The sequence below is a fragment of the Leptidea sinapis genome, chromosome 25 (assembly GCF_905404315.1).
Source record: "Leptidea sinapis chromosome 25, ilLepSina1.1, whole genome shotgun sequence".
NCBI classification, from domain to species: Eukaryota; Metazoa; Arthropoda; class Insecta; order Lepidoptera; family Pieridae; genus Leptidea; species Leptidea sinapis.
The window spans coordinates 3,859,982-3,876,797 of record NC_066289.1 but is presented as its reverse complement, the minus strand read 5'-3'; the positions used below and the strand labels follow the sequence as shown (position 1 = coordinate 3,876,797).

The following is a 16,816-nucleotide window of genomic DNA, read 5'->3' as shown; positions in this document are numbered from 1 at the left end:
ATTCATGATTGTGGGATATAAAATATGATATTTCCGGAAATAAAAATATATTGTTCAGTAAGTTTTTGTTGATTTGTTTATTGTTAATTATATTTAGTGTTTGTATTGGGGGACAAAAAAAGAAGTTGCTGTGTGTTTTGTGTTTAAAATAGGTAACTAGTAAGGAATTAAAACATAATGGAGAAATTCCAGTGTTGCGATTGTGGCGCAAATACGATTTGTTTACAGAAATTAGGTACGTATACTATTGCACCATTTTCGTTCGTAGATAAAATAAAAATTGTTTCTCTTAATAGACCAATGCCAAATATTAGTTTAACTCAACAAAAAGGTAAAACTATGACATATTTCAATACCAAGTATTACGAAAAATACACTTGGATAGCTCGATACCGCCATTCCAATTTATTGTTCTGCTTTCCTTGCTGATTATTTTCTACAACGAAGATTGTGTGGAATGATACTGGTTACGGTGACTTGAATAATTTTACAAATCTGGCAGAAAAAGGTAGGTAAGTGAACATATATTTATCCTTATAACAGGAACAAATTTTTTAAATATTAATCGCAACTACGATTAGTTAGGCTTCCAGTGCCTACAATGCTGGAAAACCAATGCACGCCCCTGGTTAAAGCATATACATCGCCCCACAAAAGACTTACCAACTCGACTTAGTCGAGTAGTAGGCATTAGCCACGGATCAATAGTACATTGAATTAATTTGTTAAGCTAACTACGTGTTGGGATTACTATTTCTCATAAATACGTAGTTTGAATACTATAGCGAAGTGTAAGTAACATAAACAGTCTACAATAATATAAAATATCATCAAAACATCTAACAAACTCTCACACTGTACAAAGTCTAACATACGCTAAAACCAAGTTGAATTTATCATGTTAGAACCAATCAATGACGTGGGACGAGAACACAAGAAACTCACTGGGGACCTCTAAAACACTAATGCGGATAATGCTATGAATATATAAACTAAAAAAAAGACAAATTAAAATTACTCAAACGATTGGCTTAGTTGGAAAGGGCGCTGGGACGGAATCTGAGAAGTCTCAGGTTCGAGTCCCACATCGTTCATAAATTTTGGTTACAAATTTAATTTTAAAACAAAATTCTGAAAAAAAGATATAATACAATTCTGCTCGCAAATAAACCACATATTATACAAATTTCGCAAATAAATTATAACACTTAAGATTTTTTTTAAATAAATTAAATATTAGACATTAACGATTGCCTCCTGACGTCCTACAGTTATTAATATGTTTGACAAGGTGCATGCCCAGTTCCAATCTCAGGGATTTTTTATGGTATAGAGTATGACAAACAAGCGTACGTGCCACCTAATGTTAAGTGATCACCGACAGAATCACTTTTTTTTGAAGATACGCGCACGTGCTGAATGTCGCATCGTGCTGAAACTCAGCGAAAGGAAGTATATTCCACAGTTTGGTTGTATGTGGCGGAAATTTCTTGGAAAACTGTACTGCAGGACGCTATGGGATGGGGATGATATCTAAGTTTGTGGTGTGATTTATTTGCTTCAAGCTGATGGTAATTGAATACGCCGTGCCCATTACAATGCAGTGCCGCTCAGGATTAATAAAAACCCAAAAATTCTGAGCGGCACTACAATTGCGTTCGTCGCCTTGAGACATAAGATGTTAAGTCTTATTTGCCCAGTTATTACACTAGCTACGGCGCCCTTCAAACCCAAATACAATATTGCTTACACATTACTGCTTTATGGCAGAAAAAGGCGCCGTTGTTGTACCCATAATCTAGCCAGCATCCTGTGCAAATAAGCCTTACTATGGTAAATGCCCTTATTGGCCTCTTACGACGCCCTTGGGCCTGGGACTTCCCAATTCTTCTTATGCCCCGAGGAAGCACTGCAGGGTGTCGTGGACGGTGGAATTCGGTGGCAGGAATGTGAGAGTGCATATTATCCGGTGTCGATACTGTATAACTACATGCGTACCTGTATATTATTCTTGTCATCCACAACTGCTAGTAAAGGTTGCGCCACATTATCCATGAGTCCATTACAGATGCCCTTTAAGTTGAGCGGCTTCAGCGAATGTCTGTCCAAGCTCATCGTAGACTTGACAACTTTCTTCACGACGTCTTTAGAGTTAACGAATGACTGATGACGTTTCGGTGTATTGTTGGTGCTATGTGAAGTGTTGTTCGATATCGGCGTATTGGGGGTTGCGGTGTGGATGAAACTTGCGTCGAATTTCGTTGTCAAACGAGCTTTTCTAGAAGTAAAAAGGTTTTTTTTTATTCTTTTTTTTTTGGTGTATACAAAGATGACTATTTTACCCCCGTAGCTTAAAAATATCTTTAATTACATCACACAATATATAAAAAGACAAAGTGCCACATATAACCAAATAAAATACAAACACATTATTAACACATCTTAACGAGCGACCGTGCGGCCCTTGGTAGTGGAGTGGCTAGTAAGCTGTTACACATACCCACATTATAATTATTCTTAATGGGTCTCGGCCGCTCTGAATCGCTCCGTACACATTCCATGAAAAGATGGAAAACACCATCGATTCTTGTGTCTCCAGTCTATACAATGTGGTGTTACCGATCTTTTCATTAAAAATTTTAATCAATTTGATGGAATGTGCCCGGAACGAAGATCATTATTCAAAATAGATGTTTTCTAAATTTTTTCTTTGAATTCAAAACTTGAAAATACTAAGTCCTAAAGCATTATTGAGAACAAATTTTATCAGATGCTTCACTCACTTGACAATATCATTTTACTTAATTTAATTACTTACTAACTAATGTTTTTACCAATTTCAATTATTTATAAATCAATTTACTGACACTGTGTTTATTTATATTTCTTTAACAACTTGTCATTAATTATTATTTGTACGCCACAGAATGCCGGCAACGAGAACTTTTCTTGTGATTTGTAACATCTTATCTATACCCATTACTACAAATAAATGAAATGAAACGAAATAAAGGCATAAAAGGCATTTATTTTCTCAAAATTGATCCCTTTAGAATTCTTTTTGATGTCATTTCTAATATACTAGATACTACTACCGCTTCGGAAACAAATCGCGCTCTGAGAGAGAAGAAGCGGCTCAAGAAACTCCCCCAATAAACATCTTAACTGTTGCTTCTCAATATTATATACTTGATAATGTTATGTATGTTCATAGGCACATAAGTGAATTTGCTAGAAACTGTCATAACCATAATGTTAACACCAGGAACAGACATAAACTTATAATGTGTTATTAATAAGCGTTTTATTGTACGATATTCTCGATATTTTAGTACTCTTTAAATAAATGATATCATATCCCATTTTAAATAAAAAAAAATTAAATATGAATTGGTACGTGGCGGGGTTTGATTTCTTTAAACTAACTAGGAATCAAATTTAAAATGTATATGCCAGTTGAATGAATCTGTATTATACTTTTCGTAAATAATATTCACTTACCCGTTTTTAAGTGTATTCTGTGAGACATAGGAAGCGTCCAGGAACCACACCTTGACCGAGTTCTCTATGTTTCCCGTGCCTGACAGCAGTACGTCGGGCCCCGGTTCGAAGTCATCCCACGTGAGTATCTCACTCACCGCCATTGTCACCACGTTTCTGTGAAATACAACCGATTATTACCAGTGGGAGGCTCCTTTGCACAGGATGTCGGCTAGATTATGTGTACCACAACGGTGCCTATTTCTGCCGTGAAGTAGTAATGCGTAAACATTACTATAGGGCGCCGTAGCTTGTGAAATTACTCAGCAAATAAATGAGACATAGCATCTTATGTTTCAAGGTGACGAGCGCAATTGTAGTGCCGCTCAGAATTATTGGGCTTTTCAAGAATCCTGAGCGGCACTGCATTGTAATAGGCAGGGCGTATCAATTACCATCAGCTGAACGTCCTGATCGTCTCGTCCCGTATTTTCATAAAGAAAAAATATCATTATTCTTTGTTATGTTACTAGCGATTTTTTTTATGACAGTAAGTAAGTAACATCGTCGGAATACAAAAATATTTCACTGTCATTGTTATTGGAAGTTAGACTTACCCTCTCTTATTCTCCAAATCAAACAGGTATGATGTTGTTTTAATATCCACACATATTATTCTGCTGTCGTCCGTAGACACAAACAGCAGTGTGCCTTTCTTGTTGACAGCTACAGAGAGGAAACAGACAGAGTCCTTGATATTGGCACTGCTCAGTATCATGCGATGTTTGCAGTTCGTGCATATCTGTCGCAGGTAGCCGCTCAGTTTGCAATCGAATTCAGTTATCTCCTTCTCTTTAAGAGTTATTATTTTGCTGGTATCTGTAAATTAATTGTTATACGTTGTATACACTATACATATAGAATAGAAAATAGACGAATTTTAAAAGAACATAAATTATATAATAGAAAAATAGTTATGAACCATCTACGGAAAATTTCGCATCGAATGGTGATAGTTTCATGTCGATACGATCAGTGGTTTAGGCGTGAGCCTCAAACAAAGACCATTTTCATTATTTATAGTCGTATAAAAACAAAAATCCGAAATATGGAACATGCCACAAATTGCACAATAATAAACTTCGACTGCTATATCTGTACCTTATATCATTAATACTTCTAGACAGACTGTGACAGCTCTGAAAATGTCGAGAAAAGTTTGGTTATCTACCGATGTTATCTTCAGTAGTCGCTGTTAAAGGACGTCCCTCACGTGGATCATCATTGAGATTGCTACGTCCACGCTTAAACTCGTTAAATGCTAATCGCAGCTTATCATAGCTTTGTTGTTGAGTAACAACGAAAGTCCTAATAAATCATTATATTTAGGGGTGGTTCACCCTTATCATTTAGGGGTATGAAATTTTGGCCGATTCCCAGACCTACCCGATACGCACACATATATTAGATATAGATATACTTATTGCAATACATACTTGGTATAGTCACTATATCTAAAACAGTATCAGTCTCCTCAACGCTATGTCTCTCCTTAGTTTTCAAATCGATGATATCCAAACTGTGAGTCGAGTTAGCCGTAGCAACTATCACATGCATGTCTTTATTGCATGGCACGCAGCACATAATGTCCCGTTCTCTGTACAAGTTGTCTATGACCTGCAGCACTTTACCGCTGGGTGTGTACAGAATTATCATCTTCGATGTGTGAGTGATGATTATCTCGTCCTTGTTGGCCCAACGGCAATTTATAAAAGGACCTAGCTTCGGTTGGATGGTAACGTTTATCGCAAAGTTTGTAATAGATTCTTCCGGTTCTGTAATGTTAAAGTTATTATATTAAATCTATTAAAATTGCTCGGTCCATCAAATTTAAAATACAGAGATGGTTACACACACTCACACCCACACCCATACAGAGTGCACTTTTTGACCTTTCGGTTCATATTGATATCTATAGAATGTAAATTGGTTGCCTACAGGACAGGCTACGCCTAGTGTAGGGACCAAATATTATGTAATAAAGTCCCTGTATATAATATATAAATAAATCATTAACCCTCTCATTAGACACGTCGAATTATCAGCCTAAACAGATACAATATCCACATCATGGTGGGCGTAACAGATAATACTAAGTGCAGAGTCAGTTTAGTCGAGGACAAAACGGTCACTCATGTAATCCTGGAATGTGTACGGGTGGCCAATCATTATTCATCATCATCACTTCAGCCGGAAGACATCCACTGCTGGACAAAGGCCTCCCCCAAAGATCGCCACGACGATCGGTCCTGTGCTGCCCTCATCCAACCTATTCCGACGATCTTGACCAGATCGTCGATCCATCTTGTGGGGGGTCTACCAACACTACGCATACTGCCCCAACAGCCATCTGTCCGTCGAGCTATGTGCCCTGCCCTCTGCCACTTCAGTTTCGCAATCATTTTGGCTATGTCAGTGACTTTGCTTCTCCTACGTATCTCCTCATTTCTGATTCGATCTCGCAGGGAAACTCCGAGCATAGCCCTCTCCATTGCCCGCTGAGCAACAATGAGCTTCCTAATGGGTGGCCAACCAACGGGCCAAAACCGTGGTGAATAGGTGGTCGCTCCGAGCAGTCTGCGAGCACCCAGGAGTGTTCTGAACTACTGGAAGGAGCTTGGCTGGTTGGAAATATTGGGCAACACTGCACTTTAAATGTACCCAAATAAGTGGTAAAATTTCGGAAACATACCATACCCTCTAATTCATAATAACCTCTTAATTGTAATAAGAATGTTGTAAGTAATATGTCGCCTCATTGTGTTTTATCCAGAATATTAACAAGGGTATTGTAACGAAAAGGTGTTGGATTCCTCCCGTCGAATTCTACCATCGCACTATACGTACATAAACTTGGTTTTCATTCACATCAGTGGTACGAAGTTCATCAAGAGTGCGGTTTTTAAGCCTTTTCCTACCACTTACAACCAATTTGTGCAATGAGCTTTCTTAAGTGTTAATTCCGCCAATATTCTAGGTGCCAGATTTTCTCGAGTCAACATTTCCTGAGGATGCACGTGCAGAGGCGAAACACGTGTCGAATTGTTTAAAGACAAATATTGGCAGAATTAACACTAAAGAAAACAAAAAAATTGTGTCAATCTGGATCCTTTTCAGTACATCCGAAATAGAATTCCGCAAATTACACTTAGGCAGACCTTATTTTAAACTCAATCTTCCGTCATTAACTCTCGGACCATTTTGCTTGGTCGGTCACGTTGGTCATAAGAAATAATACCAACTCTCCCTTACTTACCTTCTTCAATAATTTCTTCATTCTCCTCTTGTTCTAGGTCGTCGATGTAACACAACTTTATCACGCCGTCGTAGGACAGCGAGGCGACTCGACTGGGGTTCACTGGACTCGCACCCACCCATTTAACAGATGAGTCGCTACACTTCAACTCCTTTTTTAATTTATTTGTTGTTATGTGGAAAAACTAGAAAAGAGAACCAGTTCAAAATCATAGGACAATGCCAGAAAATCTATAGAGCTTTGCCCCACCACGGACTCTAGTCCGGATTTTATTATTAATTAGATGGAATATAATACTAAAACTAAATATATCAATTAAGTCTTCAATCTTTACGAGAAACGAAATCTAAACGAGATCAACTAAAAAGTCCGGACTTCTAACGAAATGCAAGGCCACACAAGATTCAAAGCACAGCGGAACAAAGAAGATAGACACCAGCAAGGTGTAATTTGCCATACAATATACATACTTAAAAATTATTTTTAAAATAATTATGTGTTATTTACTAAAATTAACAACATAATACATATTCAAGAGGATTTATTGTTTTTTTCTTACTACCAAGTAATTTCAGTAGTTTTATTGATCATTTAAGCGTAGAAAGTAATGCAAATGGCCGCCGGGGCAATAGGAAGTAAGCGAGATGGGATGAGATACTTTTTTTATCCGCAAGTATCTATTAATTTTAAATGGTCATATTATATTCATTACATAAATTTTGAATATTTTCATTTTGTGTAAATGATGCAAATTGGTGGTGCAGAGTCTGTCATGGTCCTTTAGCACTATTTCATTCGTATTTTTTAAACTGATAATTCGATATGCTCAGCACTTTAAGAAGATTACATATGAAGCCATAAGAATGACATACATATGAAATAATATAATGTGCAAAGCGAAGGACTCTCTCTAGTTTGTGAATCTGTCTAATACTCGAAGTCTAAATAATCTCGATCTACGGAGTACTATAAATGTTGCAAAAATAATATATAGCGTACCTTGAGAGCTCCGGTAACAGTCCCGACAACCACGTAATTCCCCAGGAAACATACGGTGGTTATGACATCCTTCGCATCGATCGTTGAGTGTTTTATTTCCTCTACATTTTGTTCGTGCCTGCAAAAAATATCTCTTTGAGATGTAAATATTTTTCATTAAAATAACGTGACAAAAATGAGCATCTCAAAATAGATAATATATTTTTAAATTTGTTTGCAAATATTTGTCATTTCAGTCTGAACAAAGGAGAAAAGTGAAATTGTGAATAATAATTTAGGCACAACTTTAAAACTAATATTAAACAATTTAGGTGTGCTAAATGTAGAAAATAAGAAATGTATTAAAGAGGGTAAAGTTTGTGAATTATTAAAAATTCATTCAATCGTTGCGTTCTGATTTTGAATTTCAGGTAATTAACATTAACTATTTCGATGTCGGGGTTGCGAGTCGTTTATAAATTTTCAATAGTTAAAAATAGCATGTCATCGTTTTGGACAGCTTTTGAATCAGAAAGTCGAGAGCTCGAAACTCAAATATCAGTCAGTTTTAAGACTACAATTCGATACCTGGGTTCCAAAGTGTATTAATACAAAAAAGGTTCCAAAAGAAAATAACTCCAATGGTCACTGTTTGAAACGAAAATATTCTAGACTTATGAAGAAATAGTGGAAGTAACAAAAAAACTGCATTCACTTATCGACTCGTTTCTCTTTGGTGATGATGGGTTATCGTTTATGGAACAATTTCTCATACAAATCTCAAACTTATTTAATTTCAGAATCGTTACACTTTCGAACATACCAGTGGGAGCCTCCTTTGCACAGGATGCCGGCTAGATTATGGGCACCACAACGGCGCCTATTTCTGCCGTGAAGCAGTAATGTGTAAGCATTACTGTGTTTCGGTCTGAAGGGCGCCGTAGCTAGTGAAATTACTGGGCAAATGAGACTTAACATCTTGTCTCAAGGTGACGAGCGCAGTTGTAGTGCCGCTCAGAATTTTTGGGGGTTTCAAGAATCCTGAGCGGCAATGCATTGTAATGGGCAGGGCGTATCAATTACCATCAGCTGAACGTCCTGCTCGTCTTGTCCCTTATTTTCATAAAAAAAAGAAGAACTGAGGAACATATATATCATCAAAACTCTTCAATATAAAAAAGAGTTCTTTAACATCAATACTTCCGGTGAATTGAATTAACTGCAGACGTATAGTAAGGCCAACAAGACGAGATAAAGAATATAAGCAAAGTTTCAGGGGTTGAAAACTTTTTCATCGATATCTTTGAATATTGAAAAAATAACGATATATTATATATAGATATATTTCAAAGGTTGTCTAGAGCCAGGCTGTGAATCCATAATTAAAATCAACAATTACTGACACTAAAATCAAAAATCAGCAATACTCACATTAACGGATTAATAATAACAAAAAAATAAGTAAATATGGAAACGAAAAAATACGCATCACTTCGAACAATCGAAACAGGACCGAACTGTTCATCCAAAATTGCGTACGTTTAAAATACGTAACACATTTGTTATGTATATTTTCTGGGATCATATTGTAGAAGCATATACATCGCCCAATAAAAGACTTACTAACTCGACTTAACCGAGTAGTAGCATAACAAGTTTATGTTTGCTCCTCGTGTTAACATAACGATATGATGTCACAGTTCCTAGAAAATTCCTTATTGTGCTTATAAACATATAGAAAATTATCAAGAATATATTGAGAAGCAACAGTCAAAATGTTTATTTCTTTATTTAGATACTAGCTGACCCGACAGACGTTGTTCTGTATATGATAAATAAAATAATATTTTTATATGAATTTGTCAATAATATATCATAACATCAAAAATTACTTCGTAAAATATGCACCCTGCTGTCGTAATGAAATTGTTTCACAGCAGAACTGTCAAACCGTGCGTCAATAAATTCTCTCATGGAAATTATGTATGGACACATCAAAGGAAAAACAAATTAGTTGTTTTTTTATTTAATTTTGCAGCATTTTCCTATTTATTCACCTTTTAAACCTTTTCTGGACTTCCACAAATTATTAAAGACCAAAATTAGCCAAATCGGTCCAGCCGTTCTCGAGTTTTAGCGAGACTTACGAACAGCAATTCATTTTTATATATATAGTTTGTAAAGCTTACAGAAAGTCAAAGTAGAGCTCGTTGAGTGTTGTCCGCTGGGCCGCTATGGATGCAGCGTGCGTATACAAGATGCCGCGACTTTCGTGTTGCAACACACTCTGTACCAAGTCGGTACAGGGGTAGCGATAGAGGTCCGTTCCATGCGTGCTCAGAAACCCCTTTATACTGTACACCAAATCCTTGTCTAGCTCCTGCAAATGTATTAAATAAGTCATATAAACTTTATCTAAATAGGCTTAAGGTAATTCTTGAATCTATACTATATGTTCGGAAAAAGTAGATCACGTGAGAAGAACATACAAGATAATCAACGGCCACTCTTTTCAATCAAATAGAGTATTTTACAATTGCTGTAATATACATAACAAATTAGCTGCCGATTTAAGAAAATTTATTGAATTATGCTTTACTTTGCGGAAATCCATAATTATACAAATGATTTAAATTTTCTTTAGTGTTGATTCCGCCAATATTTGTTTTTAAAATAATTCACGCGTGTTTCGCCTCTACACGAGGCATCCTCAGGATGTGTTGTCGCACCATAATCTGGCACGAGACTCAGGTCTGAGGGGGCGAAACACGTGTCGAATTATTTTAAAAATAAATATTGGCGGAATTAGCACTAAAGATAACAAATTAGTTTGTAATGGCTGCATCCAATAAATTAATCGTGTTAAAATAAATATAAATAAATATTTAAATTTCAGAAAAAGTAATAAGGAATAAACAAAGTATTAATTATCGTATATTGTATGCATCAACCTTTAGAGCTTGAACTTATTCGTGAACATGATGGTCATGATAAGTGTTCATAAGAATTAGTAATCGCAACCAACTAATACAATGATTTATTACACTATATTTTATTTCTCATGATGACCTGGCACCACAAGCAGCTCCCGTTCACGAGTTGACGCATGGACCAGCCATCGTTCCCTTCGCACATATTTGAGGGAAGGAGACGACGTGGCATCCGACATCACCGCGAGCAATTCCATTTCAGTGGTCATGACGAACGCATGATAACTACAAAAATTATACTATAGTGTGTTTTAAATAAGATTCCTCGTTTTCCTGTAGACACACACAGACAGATACACGTCGTAATATCGATAAAGTACTGAGCGGAAATTTTAATTACAATTAATTCAGATTTTATTCATTTTAGTTGAGAAAATTTCTATGTAAGTTTACTAGACCAAACTGAGACAAATTATAATTACTAAACGTAGGTAATTGAGTACCAAGTACCGATACCTGACCGAACTCTTTTATGAAGCGGTCAACATGCTGTCCGCAATTTAAAGTAAATAACTTAGAATGTTTATCAAACTTGTGATATATAAAACAATATTGCTTGTTCCTCCTCGAATTGTCGAGGATCCAGTTCTCTGTGAAGGCTAGATCACTTGGTATTGCGTGGAGTCATCACTTCACTGTGTGTCTTCCACCGCAATTATCACGGTTATTACCGCATTAACCTATTTCATTTTGGTCTTTTCTTATCAATATATATTTTAAAATCAATATCTTTGGAAAGACGCATGCATTTTGAACATATATAATATCAATTTATTTAGCTAGCTATAAGTCGAAGTATATTCTGTAGACTTTGCAATATACTCTCATAAAAATGACTTACCTCTTCGACAATGTAGTTCTCATATTTTTGCAAATCCAAAATAACATCCGCAGGTCCAGTCAGACGAACTTTATTGCCCAAAAACTTGAGATTCAAAAACAATTTATTGAACAAACCCCATCTATTGTTCAAATTCTGTGTATTCAACAAATGATAACCAATATAGAACGCTATATAACCATCATCCTCGATTTCAACTGGAGCAGTATTCATATCATAGTTGTAACTCTTCAGGAAGTCTCCATGTATTTTTTTGATGTCCTCTTCATTAGAACTGCTCCTTAAGTAGTTCATAATAAGGTCGTGTATCTCGTAAATATAGTTTCTTTGCTCTTGGTCATAGAACTCAATGATGAGTGACTTGCTTCGTAAATGTTTCATGATCGATTCCACCCGGCCTACATCCTTGTTCCATAGTTTGCTCAGGACTTTAGCAGACACTTTCGCTCCATCAGGCAATATAGTCAGCATTCTGAACAGCGGTAGTATGTCGGATTTCAGTGAGTTAATGCACATTTCTATTGTTTTCATTGGATTCCCGTTTTGGCGTGTTAAACTGAAATTATATAAAATACATATTATATGGATTAAACTAAATAGAGGTTCACTCAGGGGCAAATATTTTTTTTATGAGAAGTGACAACACGAGCAAGACGATTACCCTTTGATGATTTTTGAAAAAACGAATATTCTGAGAGGTATTGGAATTACCCTCGTCACCTTGAGACAGAGGTTAAGTTCCATTGGCAAAGTAATTTCACAATCTAGGGCGCCCTTTCAACCCAACGCAAATTATTTCTTGCACACTTGCTTGGACGAAGCAAAGCAGTTAGTACACAGTAATATGAACTTATTAAACAAACTACTACAGTAATTGACATGATTCCTGCCGCCGAATTCCACCTTCGCACAACACGCCACAGATTATGATATCATCCCCACAATCTGGATGTGGGGCTCCACAAATTGGTTTTCAAGAAACTTTCTTCCATGGACAACCAAGCATTGAAATGAGTTTCCTTGTGCGGTGTTTCCAGGACGATATGACATGGGTACGTTAAAAAAAAGCGTACACTTTTCTAAAAGGCCGGCGACGCTCCTATGATTCCTCTGGCGTTACAAGAGAATGTGGGCGACGGTGATCACCTAACATCAGGTGACCCGTACGCTCTCCACAAAAAAAAGTAATTTGAAGAAAAGTAAAGTAAGTTGATGTTTAACTAACTATAAATTATGCTTAATTTGAAACAATATTTGAAAGCTATAAAGTAAAAACTAAACTTACAAAAAGAAATCCTTTCGCTCCAGTTTTCCGAGATAATAGTTCCAGTGTCTTGTATCATGTACCAGCCGCTCCTTATTCTCGCACAGTTCGGCACCAATCAGTGCAATATGGAAGGGACTGCCCTTGCAGATCTCGTGCAGTTTCTTGGCTTGGCGGGGTAACTTGGACTCGGAGATGTCGATGCAGGAGGCAAATAGGGATAGAGACTCGGCCTCTGTGAAGTGGTTTTCGATCTAAAAGTGTAGAAATTATTTAAGTGGTACATCATAGACATATTGGAAATATAAACAATTTGTTATTTTTAAAGCAATATCCTTAATTTCTGGGATTAATTATCTATAACTCGAACGGTCACTCAGTTGGTATGAGCGCCCCGCCTAGTTCATAAATTTTGGTTACAAATTTAATTTGTATATTTTAGAAATATTCTGTACAAAATCAATGCTCAAAGCTGATATAAATCTCTCACTACAAAAGCATATAATTCAAGCTTACAGGGAAATACTTCGAACAAATCTGTACTAGATTAATATGTAACTAGATATATATGCGTATATATAAAATTCTCGTGTCGCGGTGTTCGTAGTTTAACTCCTCCGAAACGGCTTGACCGTTTCTCATGAAATATTGTGTGCATATTGGGTAGGTCCGAGAATCGAACAACATCTATTTTTCATCCCCCTAATTAACAATTAGGGTAGTCCATCCCATTTTTTTTTAATTTTATGACATTTTTTTTTTAATTTTATTTTATTATGATTAAGCATGTAAACATAGATACAACTTCAAATTTTCGCCCTTCTACGATCTACAACTATTTATGTATCGCGATTTTTATAGTATTCTGTTCCATCCACAAATCCGCTATAAGGTTGCAAGATGGCAATCGATTTCAATAATTGTAGTACGATAAATTTGGTAGGTCTGAGAATCGGTTGCATCTACTTCTTATAACCCAAAATCTTTTTAATTACCTTATATGGCAATACAACGTTTGCTGGTTCAGCTAGTATACCTATATATGTATACTACTACTAAGCTAGAGGTTCCGGGTTCGAATTCTGGTAGGTGCAATCATTTATATGATGAATATGAATGTTTGTTTCCAAGTCATTGATGGTTTATGTGTATTTATGTATGTTTAAGTAAGTATATTGTATTAAATATATCGTTGTCTTGTGCCCAGAGTACAGGCTATGCCTAGTTTGGGGCAAGATAATTTGTGTAAAAGTGATATAAAAAAAATATGGTAATTACCTTAATGATCTGCGGATGAAAATTAGCAACAACATCTGTATCCCTTGTAGTCACCAATATCTTGCAACCAATATCGAACGCTTCCAGGCACTTCTTTTCATTTACCTCATCCAGCACCAGAAGAGATTCCTTCAGCGTCTGCTCAGAGAATACAGATTTGAGCCTGTCCCTGAGCTCCTGCCAGCTCCAGTCGTAGCTGGAGAGAGAGTCAGCGTTGGATCCCATACTTGACATGGAAACTGATGAGTTCATGAAAGAGTTGTGTGTGCACATTGAAGACGCTCTGCGATATAACCTAAAAGGTAGTCTCGTTAGTACAAATGTCAAACTCGTTGCCCGTCAAAACGATGGTATGATGATGCAATATTTAACATTTTTTGTGTGAATCACAGTTACACAATTACCACATAGCAAAAGAAACTCAATATCCTTAGAAATGTTCCAACACTGCGTATGTGTCATTGGATGAAAAGAAAATAATATGCAAAAGTAAAATAAAAACAGTTAAAACTTTTTTTCATTAAATCTTTCAGGGTTTTTTGGCGTTGCGTAAGGACGTGGGTTTTCTTTGCATCTTCTACCACGTGTATCACGGGTAGTGGACAGAGGAGTTGTTTTGGTTGATACCAGCAGTCGATTTCCACCACAGGACATAACGTCAAAATGGAAAGCTCCATCCACATCATATTAACATCTGGCGTTCAGTACCGCGCGTTTTGCAAGAAATTTATTACCTCGCACAGCCACTTTGTGGAATCAATTACCGGCTGCTGTTTTCCCGAGCCGATATGACTTACGGCCGTTCTCAATATACTATCTACAGATAGTGATAAATTAAGTTTAGACCTTCTACTGTCAGTAATTAGCTGTCAATAATCTGAAGCTGTCCCAATATACCCGATAAGTCATTCTTATCGCCTTATATTGGGACGCGTGAATTGCAATTTCCATACAAACTTCTATCGCTGGTAAGCTATACGTCGTCCCATTGACAGACAGCGTGTACTGATAATGTGAGTTACTGTCGATAAGTTTATTGAAACAAAAAAGTCAACGATAGTTACGATTTTTATCTCAAGTAAGAGATAGACTGAATATTGGGAACGGCCGTGAGTGAAGAGCTCGCTTCTGTTTACAGCTCCGACAACTTCGGGCGCAACCGTCCCACGAGATGACAGAGGGTGGCGGGGACTGGATATATATAAAGTTAAAAACGCATAGTGTGTACAACCTTAATGAATATCAGTGCAATGCAAAGTAACTTTACTTTGGAGAATATAATTTAAAAGACCTACTTATTCTGCTGCGCGATTATATCGTCTTCAGTCTTGCAGTTCCCTAGATTCCTCCAGAAGATGACGCCATTGAAGTTGTTTGTGATCAGTTCGGGGTTGTGCCTCAACACGCTGATGGCAACACATGTCTTGCCTGATCCGGACATGCCATGTAGTGCGAGGATTTTGTGACGGGTTAGGTGTTTGAGTTTGTTTGCTACGTTATTTTCCTGAAAAAATAAAAAATATTTTTTTTTTCCATGTTTTCTCCCATAGATGGGCAGCGGCCTGGATATAGCGAAGGCCTTTGATCGTGTATGGCACAAGGCGCTCCTCTCCAAACTTCCATCATTTGGGCTTCCCGAGAGCTTGTGCAAGTGGACCTCCAGCTTCCTCACTGGGCGCAGCATACAGGTCGTTGTCGACGGATATTGCTCGAACCCGAAGCCCGTGAATGCTGGAGTGCCCCAAGGCTGTGTGCTGTCTCCCACGCTGTTCCTTCTGCATATCAATGATATGTTGAACACCTCCAACATTCATTGCTATGCAGACGATAGCACTGGTGATGCCGTATACACTGGCCAAGCAGGTCTCTCTCGGGAAATCGTCGACCAGTGCCGGGAGAAACTTGTGTCTTCTATCGAGTCCTCTCTTGAGAAGGTCGCGGAATGGGGTTAATTGAACCTAGTCCAATTTAACCCCCAGAAGACTCAAGTTTGCGCGTTTACCACTAAAAAAACCCCATTTGTCGTATCACCGCTCTTCGAGAACACTTCTCTTAAAGCCGCGCCTAGTATCGGAATACTGGGTCTCGAAATCTCGAGCGATTGCCAATTTCGTGGTCATCTGGAAGGAAAAGCCAAATTGGCTTCAAAGAAACTGGGCGTCATTAATAGAGCACGGCAATACTTCAAGCCGGCCCACATACTAGCGCTCTACAAAGCGCAGCTCCGCCCACACATGGAGTATTGCTGTCATCTCTGGTCTGGCGCACCCCAGTATCAGCTCGATCCATTTGACCGCGTGCAACGCAGAGCAGCTCGAATTGTCGGGGACCCAGTGCTCTGTGAACGGCTGGATCACTTGGCGTTGCGTAGAGACGTCGCTTCATTGTGTGTCTTCTACCGCATTTATCACGGGGAGTGTTCCGAAGAGCTGTTTAACCTGATTCCTGCCGCCGAATTCCACCTTCGCACGACACGCCACAAGTTAGGATATCATCCTCACCATCTGGATGTGTGGCGGTCCTCCACAGTGCGGTTTTCAAGGAGCTTTCTTCCACGTACTACAAAGCTGTGGAATGAGCTTCCTTGTGCGGTGTTTCAGGGACGATACGACATGGGTACCTTCAAAAAAAGCGCGTACACCTTCCTTAAAGGCCGGCAACGCTCCTGT

At 37.7% G+C, this 16,816-nt stretch overlaps 1 protein-coding gene across 2 annotated transcripts in view; it reads right to left on the bottom strand.

The window, feature by feature from the left end:
- The window catches only part of LOC126972045 (apoptotic protease-activating factor 1-like), a 42,505-nt gene that overhangs the window by 12,008 nt on the left and 13,681 nt on the right, over nt 1-16,816 (bottom strand). For both annotated transcript variants that reach the window (XM_050818617.1, XM_050818618.1), the window contains exons 4-14: nt 15,443-15,651; nt 14,148-14,442; nt 12,891-13,123; nt 11,606-12,161; nt 9,964-10,154; nt 7,796-7,913; nt 6,797-6,980; nt 4,977-5,315; nt 4,098-4,359; nt 3,502-3,657; nt 1,999-2,278 (exon numbers count right to left, since the gene is read on the bottom strand). In XM_050818617.1, the coding sequence (XP_050674574.1) occupies nt 1,999-2,278; nt 3,502-3,657; nt 4,098-4,359; nt 4,977-5,315; nt 6,797-6,980; nt 7,796-7,913; nt 9,964-10,154; nt 11,606-12,161; nt 12,891-13,123; nt 14,148-14,442; nt 15,443-15,651 (2,823 nt within the window). The remainder of the gene's footprint in view (nt 1-1,998; nt 2,279-3,501; nt 3,658-4,097; nt 4,360-4,976; nt 5,316-6,796; nt 6,981-7,795; nt 7,914-9,963; nt 10,155-11,605; nt 12,162-12,890; nt 13,124-14,147; nt 14,443-15,442; nt 15,652-16,816) is intronic.